Below are 18,373 nucleotides of genomic sequence, written 5' to 3'. Positions count from 1 at the left end.
TCATTCTGCCGAGGGAACAAAGAACAGTAGGAGAAATATCAGGGTATAAAAGGTGCTAGAAAAAAAATATAATTTAGGGGGCCGCCCATCGGAGAACACGGGCGGGGGCCGTGGACTCTCCTTATACAGAAGGAAATGAAATTTTCTGGTAAGCATAATTTATGTTTTCCTTCTTAATATAAGGAGAGTCCACGGCTTCATTCCTTACTGTTGGGAAACAAACCCAAGCTCTAGAGGACACTGAATGATAACAGGAGGGACAAAAAGAGAGGCGGACCCTAATCTGAGGGCACCACAGCTTGCAAAACCTTTCTGCCGAAAGCTGCTTTAGGCAAAGCAAAAACATCAAACTTGTAAAATTTTGAAAAAGTATATAAGGAGGACCAGGTAGCCGCCTTACAAATCTGATCTATTGAGGCATCGTTCTTAAAGGGCCAAGAGGAAGGCACTGCTCTAGTAGAATGAGCCGTAATTCTCTGAGGAGGTTAATGTCCCGCTTTCTCCTGAGACCACAGGCCCTGTGCCTTCTTGGCACCCCAAACAGCTACCCATCCTGATAGACTTGCATCCATAGTCACAATCTCCCAAGATAGTCTTAGAAAGGATGTCTCTCGGGACAGATGATCTGGACAGAGCCACCAAGAGAGCGATTCTCTCGACCGGGGAAATCTGTTGAGACAGATCTGAATGATCGCCATTCTACTGCCTCAGCATGCACAGCTGTAATGGTCTGAGACAGAACCTGGCAAAGGGAATTATGTCCATGCTGGACACCGTGAGACCAATTACCTCCATACATTGAGCCACAGATGGCCTTAAGGAGGTCCGGAGGGCAAGACATGCCGAAGCTAGCTTGCAACATCTCTGGTCTGTTAGAAATAGCCTCATGGATATTGAGTCTATTATAGTACCCAGGATTTCTACCCAGGTGCTTGGAATAAGAGAACTCTTTTCTAAGTTTATCTTCCATCCATGAGATCGAAGAAGAGAGAGAAGAGATACTGAATGGTCCTCTGCTAGACGAAAAGATGGTGCTTGAGCCAGAATATCGTCCAAGTAGGGAGCTACTGCTATACCTTAGGTTTTGGCGACGGCCAGGAGAGCCCCTTTGTAAAGATTCGAGAAGCAGTAGCTAGACCAAACGGAAGAGCAATGAACTGGAAGTTCTGATCTAAGAACGCAAACCTTAGGAACTGGAAGTGGTCCCTGTGGATTGGAACGTGAAGGTAGGCATCCTTCAGATCTATAGTGGTCGTGAACTGTCCTTCCTGAACTAGAGGAAGGATGGACCTTATTGTCTCCATCTTGAACAAGGGGACATTTAGAAACTTGTTTAAGCACTTAAGGTCCAGAATCGGGCGGAAAGTTCCCTCCTTCTTTAGGACCACAAACAGGTTTGAATAGTATCCCAAACCTCTTTCTGCGATAAGAACCGGGACAATGACCCCTAAGGAGGACAGATCCTGCACGCACCCCAGAAAGGCTTCCCTCTTTTCTGGTCGGGAAGACAGGCTTGAGAGGAGAAATCTGCCCTTGGATGGATGAGATTTGAAACCTATCTTGTTTACAGGTATAGAAAAAGTTAGCGGTGCTACCCTCTCCTTGTACATTCTGTCTAATTTTGGGATCAAAGGTTCATCAGGCAACTTGGCCTCTGGAACCTCTAATGTTGACACAACCTCCTTTAGAAGAAATCATAAGTGTTCAATTTTAAATCTAAAGGCTGGCTCCTCCGCAGTCGAAGGCCTAGAGGAAGCAGACTCTGTTCTAGAAAGTTCACCCTCTGAAGACTCAGAGTGTGACCCATCCTTGGATACTTGAAAAACAGACAAATCTAATAAATCACTGGATGACCCCTGGACCGGAGAGCTATGTTTAACCTTTTGCTTGAGCTTTGCAGGGTGAGGTAAAGCACTAAGAGCCTCAGACACCGTCGTCTTTAACTGCGCAGTAAAGTCTAATGGTAAAAGGCTCCCTCCAGACGGAGGATCAGGGGTGTTAAGGGAAGCTGCATGCGATGAGGGAGATGACTGATGGGTATGCACCTCGAGGGACGGCGAGTCTTCAGAGGTAGATGACTCAGTATTACTAAAGGGGATAACCTTCCTAGACATAACCACCTTGTTTATGCATATGGAACATAGTTGAGAGAGCGGGCATACCAAGGCCTCCTCACAATATAGACAGGGATTACTATTAAGGATAGAGGGAGTACTCTCAAGCATATCAGAATCCTCCATAGCTTGCGCTAATAACAGTAGGACAAGAATAAATTATCTTTTTATTTCTCACCAAACTGCACCTTTATACTCCCAATGACTGGGGCACTCATCACCTCCTAGACCCAGGCAAACAGAGAAACAATTGTCTTCTACGACAGCTATTTCGGTCAGTAAATGGAAAACGAAATTGTGACCACGCCCGGTCACGTGGTGCGCAAGACAGAACCACCCCTGCTATGAGAAAAAGCGTGCCAAGCTACAAACTGCGCAGTGTTCAAAGTGAAAGTAAAAACCTGTGTGTTCCTTTACCGCATAACAACAGTCTATGAGCCCAATCAATCTCCACATAAAGCAGCATAAAATCAAAGCATGATTAATCCCCACTGTTCAATAACCTCCCTCAGGAGGTATTAACCCAAGATTCTATTAAGATAAAAGGAGCCACACTGTGACCCTGTCTTCTAGCATTTTCAACATATGTAAAAATTTTAAATATCTTACCAGAATCCATGCTGTGGAACAGAAACACAGCCTCTCAAGACAGTCTTGTAGCATCGCTCCTGACATGGATTTGAGTGAAGAAAAAGCAGACAGTGAAACTCGTCAACACTGGTTGCTTAAGGAGCTGTTAGCAGGCAGTCTGGATGGGTTCGCAGGAAGACTCCCCCTGCATCTACAGACTCTAACTTTTGTCAATGCTCTCACTGAGAGGCTGACAAGACTACTTAAAACTCCAGTCCCACATTGAAGGGCATATACCCCTCCTGAGGAACAACTCCAAAATCGTCTGACACTTCTCTGCCATCCTCCTGTGACGAAAGGCAAAGAATGACTGGGGGATGGGGGAAGTGGGAGAGGAATTTAAGCCTTTGGCTGGGATGTCTTTGCCTCCCCCTGGTGGTCAGGTTCAGTATTTCCCAACAGTAAGGAATGAAGCCGTGGACTCTCCTTATATTAAGAGGGAAATAACATACTATCTACCTTAAAAATTAATTAAAAACTACCAGAAATAAAAAACAAATTACTTTTTTTTTTAAAAAGCTAACATTACAGTAAAATAAAAAAGCTAAGATTACAAAAAATAAAAAAAGCTAAGATTACAGAAAATAACAAACTAAATTATCAAAATTAAAAACATGTAATTCCTAATCTAATACCCCCTTAAAAACAAAAAAGTAAGCCCAAAATAAAAAAAGCACCCTAATCTAACAAACTACCAATATCCCTTAAAATTGCCTTTTGTAGGGCATTGTCCTAAGTTTAACTGCTCTTTTTATTAAAAAAAAAATACAAAGTACCCCCTAGAATTACAAACCCCCCACCCACCAACCCCCCCAAAATAATCACCTAAGGAAAAAAAAAAAGAACTAATTTACCCATTGCCCCTAAAGGGGAATTTGTATGGGCAATGCCCTTAGAAGGGCAATCAGCTCTTTTACTGACCATAAAAATAAAAAATAAACACATAACACTAACCCCAAAATAGGTACTCACCATTGTCCAAGGATCCATCTTCTTTCCGGCGGCAAAAGGTCTTCATCCAGGTGGCTCCATTTTCATTCATCGCGGGACCATCTTCTTTCTTCTTGCCAGAGTTGCGAAGCTGTCTTCTGAGGCTCGGAAACCAGAGTGTTGTTCGTCCTCGACGATGGCGGTCATCTTCGATGTGGAGGTCAAATCAGCCAATAGGATGTAAGCAGCTCTTATCCTATTGGCTGACTTTAAATTTTTAGTCATTTTCAGCAATTATAAAAAGGGGTACCTTGCCTTCAATCTAAAGTGAGCGGTAGACGAAAGCATGAAGATGACCTCCACATCGAAGATGACCACCGCAGCCGGGGACGACCACCGCTCCGGATCCGTGCCTCAGAAGACCGCTACGCACCTCCGGCAAGAAGAAAGAAAATAGTCCCACGATGGAGGAAGATGGAGCCACCTTTCGCCGCCAGAAAGAAGATGGATCTCCGGACAATGGTGAATACCTATTATAGGGTTAGTGTTAGTTTTATTTTTGTGGTTGTATTTTTTTTTTAGATTAGAGCTTTTTTATTTTTATGGGCAGTAAAAAAAGAGCTGATTGCCCTTTTAAGGGCAATGCCCATACAAATGTCCTTTTAGGGGCTATGGGTAGATTAGTTGTTTTTTTTTAGTTAGGTGTTTTTTATTTTGGAGGGGGTTGTAATTAAGAAAAAGAGCTGTTAAACTAAGGGCAATGACGTACAAACGGCCCTTTTAAGGGCTATTGGTAGTTTGATAGATTAGGGGGCTTTTTATTTTGGGGTGGCTTTTTTGTTTTTAAGGGGGTATTAGATTAGGAAAAATATTTTTTATTTTGGATAATTTAGTTTGTTATTTTCTGTAATCTTAGCTTTTTTTTGTATTATTTTAGGATTTCTTAACTTAATGTAAAGTTAGGATTTTTATTTTAAAGTGATTCACCTCACTAACTTTAGATATATTGAAAGCTCTGGTAATTATAAGCCTATCGAGGTGCTTATTTTCTTCAAAAACGAATACAACTTCTATAAAACACCATTATTGTGAGGCTCCGTTACCTGCTTTAATGCAGCCTCTGTCATAGATTTTCTTAGTGTGGTATGTGACTGGCAGCTCTTCCAGCCAATAGGAGCCTCACCATGCGCCCCATGGAATTTACTTACAGCACGCTCCCGTGCGTCTAACTATTAGCAGACTTAGCTTTGAAGTGCAACTGCACACAAGCAGCTCGCTACGCTAGATTACCTGTTTACAGTAAGCAGCCTTACTGTTTTAGTTGCGCAAATAGCGTAGTGAGCTGCGCGTGCACAGTTGCACTTCAAGGCTAAGTCAGCTAATAGTCTGGGGTTAATACTTTTATCAGGAATTATATAATAGACTACATAATACAAAAGGTAACATCTTGCTTTCAAGAAACGTAAATTACTGATATAAAATATTGTGTGTGATGTTCGTGTTCCATCTGGATGATGAGAAGATAAGGATATTTTCAAATTTCTAGAGCTAATGGGTGTAATTAGTAATCTTCTTTCTCTTAAAAAGAGACATTGTACACTAGATTTTTCTTTGCATAAATGTTTTGTAGATTATTTCTTTATATAGCCTATCCGGGAGTGTTTTGCAACAATCTATAGTTTTTCTTATTTTTAAATAACATTATGCTGATTTTCAGACTCCTAACCAAGCACGAAATATTTAGATGTATACTGATGTCTACAGATTCTAGCTTACTCCTGTTTGTATCAAGGGTCTTTTCATATGCAGGGGAGGGGGGGTCTGCTCTTCCCGATTTCCCTTTCACTGGGTTTCGCAGCCTATCCTCATCAACAGTGCTAAACTGGGAGCTTATAAGGAAGTTTTAAAAAAAGGTTTTATACTGGATTTTCATATCAGTATCTGTGCATATACTTCCTTATAGTGTTTATTACATGCAGTTATATGAAAATCGGTGTATACTGTCCCTTTAAGAGCGCCATGAAATCAGTTTTAAATGTTTCACTAACATTTGCAAAACATTTTGAGAGCAATCCGACTGATTTATCAAAGGGACTGGAAACCTCAAATTTTTCTTTCATGATTCCGACAGAGCACTCAATGTTAAACAACTTTCCAATTTACTTCCATGTATTTGATTTGCTTTGTTCTCTTGGTATGCTTTTTTGAAAAGAATACCTAGGTAGATTTAGGAGCAGCAGTGCATTACTGGGGAACAGCTACTGATTGGTGGCAGCACATATATACCTCTTCTCATTGGTTCACTGGAGGGGTTCAGTTAGCTCCCAGTAGTGCATTGCTGCTCTTCCAACAAAAGATACCAAGAGAACAAAGCAATATTGATAATATAAGTAAATTGGAAACTTGTTTAAAGGGACAGTCAACACCAGAATTTTTATTGTTTAAAAAGATAATCCCTTTATTACCTATTCCCCAATTTTTAATAACCCACACGGTTATATTAATATACTTTTAACCTCTGAGATTACCTTGTATCTAAGCCTCTGCAGACTGCCCTCTTATTTCAGTTTTTTGATAGACTTGAATTTTAGCCAATCAGTGCTAACTCCTAGGTAACGTCACGTGCGTGAGAACAATGTTATCTATATGACACATGAACTGAAAAAAAAATCTCAAAGTTTATTCGGATAAGAGTCGGCCTTCAAGAGCTACTAAATTAGCATATGAGCCTACCTAGGTTTAGCTTTCAACTAAGAATATCAAGAGAACAAAGCAAAATAGATGACAAAAGTAAAATTGGAATAATTGTTTAAAACTACATGTCCTTTCTGAATCATGAGTTTATTTTTGACTAGACTGTCACTTTAAATTTGTATGCTCTATCTGAATCATGAAAGAAAAATGTTGTGCTTCATATCCCTTTAACCAGGATATATCTTCACAAAAATACTTAAAGCCCAAAATATTATGTAGTACACAATTCTTGCAAAAAATAGAAGAAAAAAATTGAAGAAAGAAGAGATAATTACTATGTTGCAAAATATGAAAAGTTCAAATGACCTCAATTTGGATACCCAAGCAATACCCGGGTAATCCTAGGATTACCCAAGCAGCTCTGGGTAAAGCCCGAAGTAACATCATAAATCTACTCAGAGTAGTCACTGCATCAAACATATATCTGATGCACTGTAATTCCCACATCTTCTATATATTTCATTTAAAAAAAAAATTCCCTGCTTTTTAGCACATTTCAATCACATTTATCAAACATATATACCATGCGCTATAATTCGCAGTCTTCACTATCTTTTTTGCTTCCGCCTGGGGGGTTCAAGGGGGGCAAACCCCCCTTGTAAACTTCGTTCCCCAAGGTTTACTTGGGGTGGATGCCAGAGGATCTGCGGGCGCATTCCTTCAACTCTACAGGCAGAGGCAAAAAAAAGTAGATGGGGAAATTACATTACTTCTGGCTTTACCCAGAGCTGCTTGGGTAATATTGTAGTGTTCTTTACAATTTTTTTGCTTTAATTTTTTACCCATAATTCTATAAAAACAGAACGTAGTGGTTACATTTAACATAACCCCAAACAGTTAAAATGTCCTCACCTTCAGTTTTGGTTTCCACCCAGTCATTTATTTCTTTTCTGCAGTCTTCTGATTTTCCAGCAAAGTCTACTGCTTTTACATCCGCATGATAATGCTTTACAGCTTTCCCTAGAAATTCCTTAGCAATAAAATATATCAACATCAAACAATGGAATTTTTGAAATACAATGAAAAACAATGGGATGAACATAATACTTTAGAAAAATCACAATAGATTTAATGGAGATTTCCTGTTGAAAATAGATAGTTTTTATTGTTTTTTTTTAAAGAATTGTGATTCACCCCAATATATTTGTATTGCCTTTAAAACACTAATGTGAATATGTACAGACTTCAATGTAAGTTTTATGGAATCAGGTGAAATATTTAAATGTTAAAATTAGTTCTATAGAAACATACTGCATGCATGAGTAACAGAACAAATGTAAACGAACATTTGTTCTACCATTCAAATGTCAAGATACAGATATTTGCCAAACCTTAGTGCTTGAGTAGAGAAAAAAAAAAAATATATAAATCTCTTTCTATGTGTGTGTATGTATCTGCACATCTAAAAATTAAATAAATGGCTTGATTTTCAGATAAGCTTGGTATTCCCGCAGCTGTTTACAAAAATATATACCAAAAATGGAAGTCTGAGTGTGTGTATGCACATACATACACACACACACACATATATATATATATATATATATATACACACACACACAAAATAACAACACACAGCCATTAACCCTTTGAGTGCTAAGCACTTTCCCACCTGGGTGCTAAGATTTTTTAATGGTTTTTTTTTTTTTTTTTTAACAATTGTTTTTATAACTTTTTTTTAATTGTTTTCAGACCCCCAAGACGTACACTGGAAAGGTTAGGCTATTACCTTTCCAATGGTGGGTCTTGGGGGTCTGTAGCTGCTTAGATGCCCGAGATACAGGCTTCTAAGCAGCATGACCCCTGCTCCTATACTTAACATTGTTAAGTATAAATAAAGTTGCATGGTGACCTCATCACGTTATTGCGCGTGACGTCACCACGCAAAACGGGAAGCCCCGGCGATGCCTGTCACTCTACAGGCACGATCGCCGGGGTAGGAGCGGATGGGAGCACCCATATCTCCCTCAAGGTGGGAGAGTGCTAGTGACGGCTCTGAGTCATCATTAGCACCAGAGTGGGAAACTCTGACGGCTCAGAGCCGTCATTAGCACTCAAAGGGTTAATATCTAAACTGTTTGCAACAAAAGTGAGTACACCCCTAAGTGGAAATGTCCAAATTGGGCCCAAAGTGTCAATATTTTGTGTGGCCACCATTATTTTCCAGCACTGCCTTAACCCTCTTGGGCATGGAGTTCACCAGAGCTTCACATGTTGCCACTGGAGTCCTCTTCCACTCCTCCATGACGACATCACAGAGTTCGTGGATTTTAGAGACCTTGCGCTCCCCCACCTTCCGTTTGAGGATGTCCCACAGGTGCTCAATAGGGTTTAGGTCTGGAGACATGCTTGGCCAGTCCATCACCTTTACCCTCAGCTGGCAGTGGTCGTCTTGGAGGTGTGTTTGGGGTTGTTATGTTCTAATACTGCCCTGCGGCCCAGTTTCCAAAGGGAGGGTGGGATCATGCTCTGCTTCAGTATGTCACAGTACATGTCATTCATGGTTCCCTCAAACTGTAGCTCCCCAGTGCCGGCAGCACTCATGCAGGCCCACACCATGATACACCAACCACCATGCTTGATTGTAGGCAAGACACACTTGGCTTTGTACTCCTCACCTGGTTGCCACGACACACGCTTGACACCATCTGAACGAAATAAATGTATCTTGGTCTCAACAGATCACAGGACATGGTTCCAGTAATCCATGTCCTTAGTCTGCTTGTCTTCAGCAAACTGTTTGCAGGCTTTCTTGTGCATCATCTTTAGAAGAGGCTTCCTTCTGGGACGACAGCCGTGCAGACCAATTTGATGCAGTGTGCGGCGTATGGTCTGAGCACTGACAGGCTGACCCCCCAACCTTTCAACCTCTGCAGCAATGCTGGCAGCACTCATAAGTCGATTTCCCAAAGACAACCTCTGGATATGACTGAGCATGTGCACTCAACTGCTTTGGTCGACCATGGCAAGACCTGTTCTGAGTGGAAACTGTCCTGTGAAACCACTGTATGGTCTTGCCCACCGTGTTGCAGCTCAGTTTCAGGGTCTTAGCAATCTTCTTATAGCCTAGGCCATCTTTATGTAGAGCAACAATTCTTTTTTTCAGATCCTCAGAGAGTTATTTGCCATGAGGTGCCATGTTGAACTTGCAGTGACCAATATGAGAGAGTGTGAGAGCGATAACACCAAATTTAACACACCTGCTCCCCATTCACACAGGAAAAATTGCTATTTGGGCCCAATTTGGACATTTCCACTTAGGGGTGTACTCACTTTTGTTGCCAATGGTTTAGACTTTAATGGCTGTGTGTGGAGTTATTTTGAGGGGACAGCAAATTGATGCTGTTATAGAGGCTGTACACTCACTACTTTACATTGTAGAAAACCTACAGTATATAGGCGCTTATCACACAAATAAAATCAATACAACCATATGTATGCAGAGCTGTAAAAAAATGAAATACAGTACTTTAACATTTGAGAATAAAGTCTAAAATGGAGCAGATTGTAAAATTCTACTTGATAAACATGCAATTATCTGACAGATAAGTGATGAATTCATGCTACAAATGTTAAAATTGCCCTACCCTCTTGTGCTATGTGTTTATGACAGGATAAACTACACCTCAATAGACCGCAGTGCATATAAAAATGTATAATCTTGCATTAGTTTTGGGAAGTTTATTTTTTTTATATAAATATGTGTTGCTTTATGAATTGCACTGCATGAGCCTCAAAAGATGCATACAAAATAAAATAGAAATAAACTTGTGATCACACAAGAGAAAAGGTTAAACTATAGTCTAAACTGCTATAGAAAACTATATAGTAATAACTGTGGCAAAATCTGTAGCAACTGTGGTATGATCTGCATGAGAATTATGTAATATCTAAGGACTGAACTCTACACAAACCTGACATGTAACCAAACTTACTTCAAGAAATGTAAATGATTTTTCCCCATAGAGTCTGTTGGCAGTTCTCAAGAGGTAATCTGTGCCTGGCTTGTTTATTTCAAATATAAGTGACTGGAAGCCTGCATGCACATCTTCTGCCTTAGAAAACTGAAGAACCTGTCAAACAAATAATCAGTCAGTCGAAATATGAAAGACAAAAAATAATTATGTATATTATAAATAAAGTTTCTAAAAAGAAATTAGGTAAGTGGTGGTGGTCAACAAGGTGTTTGTGAGTAAAACAGACACTACATTTGCAGAATTAAAGGGATAGAAAGGTCAAAATGTAAAGGTGCATGGGTGCATTTCAATATGAAATATAAGCATTTTTGCAATATACTTCCTTTAGCAAAAATGCTTCTAGTAAGAGTTATTACTGTTTTTCTACAGCATACGCACATATCCTGTGAGGGCCTGTGCACTAGTATTCAAAAACTACACCTTCTCAAAACCAGCTGTTGCTTGTATGAGACAAATAAAGGGACAGTAACGTCCAAAGTAAACTTTAATGATTTAGATAGGGCATGTTATTTAAAAAAACTATATTTCCAATTTACATATATCATCAAATTAGCTTTTTTTCTCTTGGTATTTTTTGTTAAAGGCTTATAGGTTGATTTCTAAAACTATGCAGTCCACCTCTTATATCACAGTCTGACTGTCAATAGCTAATAACGTACCGTTTGTTCATGTGTGCCATATAGCTAACATTCAGCTAGATTACGAGTTATGCGCGCTATAGGGAAATTAACGAACGCAAAAAAAGTTGAGTTATTTAACCCCCTATAGTGCAGCTATTACAAGTTTTTCAAAACCCGGATTGTGCTTGCGATATGGCGCTTTTAAGCTCCATACCGCACAAAAAACAAGCGCTGTTTTGACATGCTCGTGCACGCTTCCCCCATAGACATCAATTGGGAGAAGGGGTCAGAAAAAAGTCTAACACCTGCGATCGCGAAATGAAAAGCTCTGTAACGCAGCCCCATTGATGTCTATGGGGGAAAAAAACCCTAATCTGCCGCTCCAGATATCGCCACCACTATACTAAAGTTATTAATCCCTATTCCCCTGCACCCCAACATTGCCCACACTATAATAAATCTATTAACCCCTATTACGCCGCTCCCCGACATCGCTGCAACTAAATAAAGCTATTAACCCCTAAACCTCTGGCCTCCCACATCACTACCACTAAATAAATCTATTAACCCCTAAACCACCAGCCCCCCACATCGCAATAATCTAAATTAAACTATTAACCCCTACCCCTAAACCTAACCCTAACACCCCCTAACTTTAACATAATTAAAATAGAGCTAAATTACAGTAACAATTATTAACTAAATAATTCCTATTTAAAAATAGATACTTACCTGTACTAATAGTTATATTGTAGCTAGTTTAGGTTTTATTTTTATTTCACAGGTAAGTTTGTATTCATTTTAACTAGGTAGACTAGTTCGTAAATAGTTATTAACTATTAACTACCTAGTTAAAATAAATACAAACTTACCTGTGAAATAAAACCTAAGCTACGGGGGGCGGAGCCAGTAGCTAAGCAGGGAAGACATGCCAGACCGAACTCCTGCAGCTATTTATTCATTCTAACGGTGAATTGGGACTGATCCTCTGCAATTTGCCCCAAAAAGCAACCCTGATTAGACAGGATAACAAACATACTATTTCCAGTCTCCTCCGATCTACGGCCGAAGCGGACATTCTCCCCGACTTCCAATGCCGACTGGGAAACACCCCGGCTTTTACGGCCTTCAACAGCTATGACATCAAGTGGGGAGGAAGTCTCCCTAGCTATCTATGAAGCTTTGAGGGAACTCAACAGGAGAATGTCAGCCGGGTTTGCCGACCTCTCAGATGCCATAAGGACTGTCACTACACAATGTGTGATCCTGGTGCACGACGAGATAAGCTGTGCCACACTGCTGTACCGCAAAGAACAACCCCATTTACAAGGGGAACCGACCGTGGCAAACACAGTGGATCTCTAGCTTCTTCAGTACATCTAAGGGACACATCCCATCATGCAACAGCTCTGCTCCGGGGGCTGTGGCTGGCCCCTTTGAGCAGAATGTTAAGTACTTGATTGTGCAGAGGGAGACCCTCATAAGAGAGTGTCGGCGGACATGTCTTCTGAGATCTGGAGCCAGGCAGAATTTCTGCAGCAGGACATAGCCAAGAGTGATCCTAAACACAAGAGCCTGGGAGCAACCTCCGTTGAGGCATTTATTGACATCGAGATCCCACAGAAACTCATCCACTCAGGACTTACTATCTCCTGAGGACTGTAAGCTACTTGACCATACACGTCCACAAAATTGCGAACCAGCTTCTTACTTTATACTCCAGTCTTACTACATACAGCATGTGAACCAGATTGATGCTTCGGGAGTGGGTTAGGCGGAGGCTCTTACCCGTTTCAGCTATACGGTCTCATTCGGGCATAAAGCTACGCTACTACCAGGGAGACCCTTCTAATAGCTGGTGACTTTGGGCACATTCTTTAATTAGACTTAAATTTTGTTCTTCACCAGCTTTGAAATGCTATGAGTTATTTTATTCCAGTTATTTGTTCACATACTATTGTAATTGCTCTTATCACTGTAAATACTGGTACGCAATCTTTCCTTACTATGTTATATATATATTTATTGAAATAGCGTTGTTTACTGCCAAATGTTTGTAAAACACCACATCTATGGTATGATTATACATCCTGTAATTCTGAAGTGACAAGGGGTGGTTAATATAGCTATTCCGGACTGCTTACTACCCTTCACATATATTTTACTCAGCTCCCTAACATATCGCTGGAATGCGAGCAAGATAGGATACAACGGGGTCACTTAGACTTAACTGGGGTCACACCGTTATGTGAGTTTACAAAGGATACATTTAGGAGATAAAGCAGCCTGCACCATACTCTTAACAGACAAAGCTCTACAGCATATTATAGCATATGCAGGTAGTATTCCTTCTGATGCAGCTATATGTTTAATGTCTAAACTGACACAGGTATATCATGTTTTCTACCAAAATGAATGGTTCTACAAATTATGGTACTCTATATTCCCACTATCTGTTTGACGATCATCTAAACCAGGTACTTCAGTTGTACACATCATAGAACCTAGAAGACAGTTAACTTTGGCAATATTTAGAATATCAGATGCTCATATGTTGAAGGTTAGTTTTATATATCGGTAATACCTCAGTATGTTCTGTAAAATAGTCCACATGTTGGGGTAGCTTTTGTCAAATTGTTCCTAATTGTTATGTTAACACAATTAGATATTTCCAATAGCAAGTCACTTTATGGTTTATGAGCTATATTTCATAAGTGGAACTAGAGATGGGTTATTCCTATATATGGTCTTAGCAAATATTAAGATGATATCCATGAGAGGGCTGTTGCAATGTCTCTGCCAGCAGCCGGAGCGGAGATATTATTTAGCACTGTGAATGTACTCAACTTGTTTTTGGCTCAACTATACCTAACATCATAAGACCTTGTGCACACATTATAGGAGTTACTTGGCTGTTCTAATCATTTATCTATGTTAACTTTCTATATAGGATGTATTACTTTACTTCTTATTGGTGTGTTAGCATAGTCTTCTAGTTGGCTTCATTATTGATTTTGTCTCTATTGTATATAGCCAGTTTACTTCCCGCAGTATTTGTTTATCAATCCCCCCCTCAATATAGATCTTAAAGGGACAGTCAAGTCCAAAAAAAACTTTCATGTTTCAAATAGGGAATGTAATTTTAAACAACTTTCCAATATACTTTTATCACCAATTTTGCTTTGTTCTCTTGGTATTCTTAGTTGAAAGCTAAACCTAGGAGGTTCATATGCTAATTTATTAGACCTTGAAGGCCGCCTCTAATCTAAATGCATTTTGATAGTTTTTCACCACTAGAGGGCATTAGTTCACGTGTTTCATATAGATAACATTGAGCTCATGCACGTGAATTTACCATGGAGACAGCCCTGATTGGCTAAAATGCAAGTCTTTCAAAATAACTGAAATAAGGGGGCAGTCTGCTGAGGCTAAGATACAAGGTAATTACAGAGGTAAAACGTATATAATTATAACTGTGTTGGTTATGCAAAACTGGGGAATTGCTAATTAAGGGATTATCTATCTTTTAAAACAACAAAAATTCTGGTGTTGACTGTCCCTTTAAGCAGTGTTTATCCGCTGAGAATCTAATCCAAACCCAATATAAGTTTATATTACAAAACTACAATTATGCTCTTGCTTTATTATGGCATATATTTTGATATTTCTACATTTATGCAATGTCATTAATACTTAATTGGGTCCCTAGCGTGACAATCATACTTCATCCCGTCTCCTCAATCACTTGGTCCACAAGTGGCCAGCTAAATAGTTACTGAATTGCGCAATTAACATGAAAAAAATAAAGGTTTCAATAGCCCACTTTTTAATCTTTTTTTATCTTTTTGTCAACTGTCCTTATTTTCTTTACCACATGGTTTTCTACTTAAAGGGACAGTCTAGTCCAAAATTAAAATTACATTCTCTATCTGAATCATGAAAGTTTAACAATTTTCCAATTTACTTTTATTGCCAATTTTGCTTTGTTCTCTTGGTATTCTTAGTTGAAAGCTAAACCTAGGAGGTTCATATGCTAAGTTTCTAAGCCCTTGAAGGCCACCTCTTCTCTCAGGGCATTTTGACAGTTTTTCACCACTAGAGGGTGTTAGTTCATGTGTGTCATATACATAACACTGTGCTCACGCACGTGGAGTTCCAGTGAGCCAGATATGATTGGCTAAAATGGATGTCTGTCAAAAGAACTGAAATAAGGGGGCAGTTTGCAGAGGCTTAGATACAGGGTAATCACAGAGGTTAAAAGTGTATTTATATAACTGTGTTAGTTATGCAAAACTAGGGAATGGGTAATAAAGGGATTATCTATCTTTTTAAACAATAAAAATTCTGGTGTAGACTGTCCCTTTAACTGAATGGATGTTATTGATGTTACATGGCATTTGCTGCATAGCATTTTGGGGGCCCTTAAAAGGGCATTTTGTAGGGCACTGCCCTAAAGTTAACAGCTCTTTTGCTACAAAAAACACATGCCTTAACCGTATACAACCCCCCACCCCCAAACTACCAAGGACCCTTAAAAGGGCATTTTGGGGGCACTTAAAAGGGCCTTTTGTAGTGCATTGCCCTAAAAATAACAGCTCTTTTGCTACAAAAAAACCCCACCCCCCAAACCCACAAAATAAAAATAAAGTAAAACCTAATCTACCCATTGCCCTGAAAAGGGCATTTGTATGGGCATTGCCCTGAAAAGGGCATTTAGCTCTTTTGCTGCACAAGCCCTAATCTAAAAATAAAAACCCACCCCAAAATTAAAAAAAAAAAAAATACATTACACAAAACAGTGTTAATTTCGTCGACTAAAACTAGACTAAAATGACTATAAAACTAAAGAAATTCTGATGACTAAAATACGACTAAAACTAAAATGACATTTTAGTCAAAAGACTGACTAAAACTAAATCACAATGACATTTTAGTCAAAAGACTCTGACTAAAACTAAATCAAAATTTGCTGACAAAAACATTTTATGCAAGGTGTTATAATCAATCCATATCCAATTACTGCTCTTTTGTAAAATTTACGAAACTTAATTTTATTAAATTTTAAGATATATAAAGACATGTTATATACCACAACAGTTAAATCTGTTAAATTTGTATTGCATGTTCAAACCTTAATACCATAAATAAAAACAGGTTAATAAACCTTTACTCCAGGAGTATATAATGAGTTTGGAAGTTCTAGAGCAGTGCTAATATCGTTGCCAAAAATTTTTCAAATCTGTGATTCTTCCTATAGAAATAAGCATAACCCACGAATAATGGTTTAAGTTATGCTGTGCCTGTGCTAGCTGCAGAAACTTTTTGTTGTGTTGAGTTACTTGATTCTTGTTTTAATTATTAACAGAGAACTGTTAAAGTTTTTATATTAGGTAATATGTGCAATACAGACAATACAGTTTACAGTTTTGTTTTTTTATATTTTAAAGTTGCACGTCTGTTTGTTTATGAAACTTGGTTTTATTTAATTTTAAGTTTAATAAAGATGTTACCTATCACAACAACTAAATTTGTGTCTGTAATGCATGTTTAAACCTTAATACCATAAATATTAACAGGTGTTATGTTTACTCCTGGAGTATATAATCAGTTTGCAAATTATAGATAAATGCTTAAATAATGCATTACACTTTAACTAAACCCCTTAGATTTTAGTTGACTAAAATCTACTGGAGATTTAGTCGACTAAAATCTACTGGACATTCAGTCGACTAAAACTAGACTAAAACTAAAACAATTCAGATGACTAAAAGACGACTAAAACAAAAATGGCATTTTAGTCAAAAGACTAAAACTAAGACTAAATTGAAATTTGCCGTCAAAATTAACACTGACACAAAATAACAAATAAATTATCAAAAATAATAAAAAATATTCCTATTCTAATACCCATTTAAAAAAAATAATAATCTAGAATAAACTACCAATAGCCCTTAGAAGGGCCTTTTGTAGGGCATTGCCCCAAGTTAAACAGCTCTTTTACCTGAATTTTTTTTTTACAAAGACCCACTAACATTACAAACCCCCACCCTCCCCAAATAAAAATAAATAAAAAAAACATCTAAAAAAACCTAAGCTACCCATTGCCCTTAAAAGGGCATTTGGATGGGCATTGCCCTTAAAAAGGCATTTAACTCTTTTACAAGCCCAAACCCTAATCTAAAATAAAAACCCACCCAAAAAAAAACCTTGAAAAAAGCCTAAAATTAACCCCCCACGATCCACTTAGTTTTTGAAGTCCCGCTTGAACGATCTTCATCCGGTGGCGAAGTCCTCATCCAGGCGGCCTCTTCAATCTTCATCCCGGCGGGATCTTCTATCTTGATCCCAGGTGGCGCGGAGCGGGTCCATCCTGATGACATCCTGCGCGGAGCATCCTTTTCATACGGTCGCCGCCATACACTGAATCTTCAATGCAAGGTACCCGATTCAAGATGGCGTCCCTTGCATTCCTATTGATTCGAATCAGCCAATAGAATGAGAGCTGCTTAAATCCTATTGGCTGATTTGAACAGCAAATAGGATTTTAGCAGCTCTAATTCCTATTGGCCGATTTAAATTTTTCAGCCAATAGGAATGCAATTGACGCCATTTTGAAACTGCTCCCTTGCATTGAAGATTCAGTGTACGGTGGCGACCGTATGAAGAGGATGCTCCACGCCGGATGTCTTCAGGATGGACCCGCTCCGCGCCGCAGGGATCAAGATACAATATGCTGCCTGGATGAAGATTGAAGAGGCCGCCTGGATGAAGATTGAAGAGGCCGTCTAGATGAAGATCATTCAGGCGGGACTGTAAGTGGATCTACGGGGGTTAGTGATAGGTTTTTTTAAGTCTTTTTATTTTTTAGTTTAGGGTTTGGGCTTGTAAAAGAGCTAAATGCCCTTTTAATGGCAATGCCCATACAAATGCCATTTTCAGGGCAATGGGTAGCTTAGGTTTTTTTTTTAAAAGTTAGGTTTTTTTATTTTAGGGGGGGGTTGGTTGGGTGGTAGGTTTTACTGTTGGTGGGGTCTTTGTAAAAGAGCTGGTAAAAGAGCTGTGGGTAATGCCCTACAAAAGGCCATTTTAAGGGCTATTGGTAGTTTATTGTGGGCTTTATTATTTTGATAGGGCTATTAGATTAGGTGTAATTCTTTTTTATTTTGGATAATTTAGTTTGTTATTTTTCGTAATTTAGTATTTTATTTTTTGTATTTAGATACTTTGTAATTTTTAGAGTAGTGTTAGGATTTTTTAATGTGTAATATAGTTTCTTTAATTGGTAGTTTAATTTTAGTTTAATAGTTATATTAGTTTAAACTTAGTTTTTTTAATTTGACAGGTAAGT

General features: G+C 38.8%; 1 protein-coding gene across 3 annotated transcripts in view; it reads right to left on the bottom strand.

Annotated features, from left to right (window-relative positions):
• Nucleotides 1–18,373, bottom strand: part of LOC128660697 (serpin B6) — a 118,978-nt gene that overhangs the window by 44,742 nt on the left and 55,863 nt on the right. For all 3 annotated transcript variants that reach the window (XM_053714654.1, XM_053714653.1, XM_053714656.1), the window contains exons 3-4: nucleotides 10,364–10,501; nucleotides 7,281–7,398 (exon numbers count right to left, since the gene is read on the bottom strand). In XM_053714654.1, the coding sequence (XP_053570629.1) occupies nucleotides 7,281–7,398; nucleotides 10,364–10,501 (256 nt within the window). The remainder of the gene's footprint in view (nucleotides 1–7,280; nucleotides 7,399–10,363; nucleotides 10,502–18,373) is intronic.

Source organism: Bombina bombina, chromosome 5, assembly GCF_027579735.1.
Source record: "Bombina bombina isolate aBomBom1 chromosome 5, aBomBom1.pri, whole genome shotgun sequence".
Lineage (NCBI taxonomy): Eukaryota > Metazoa > Chordata > Amphibia > Anura > Bombinatoridae > Bombina > Bombina bombina.
Note: the sequence above shows the minus strand (reverse complement) of the source record. Positions and strands in the feature narration are given on the sequence as shown.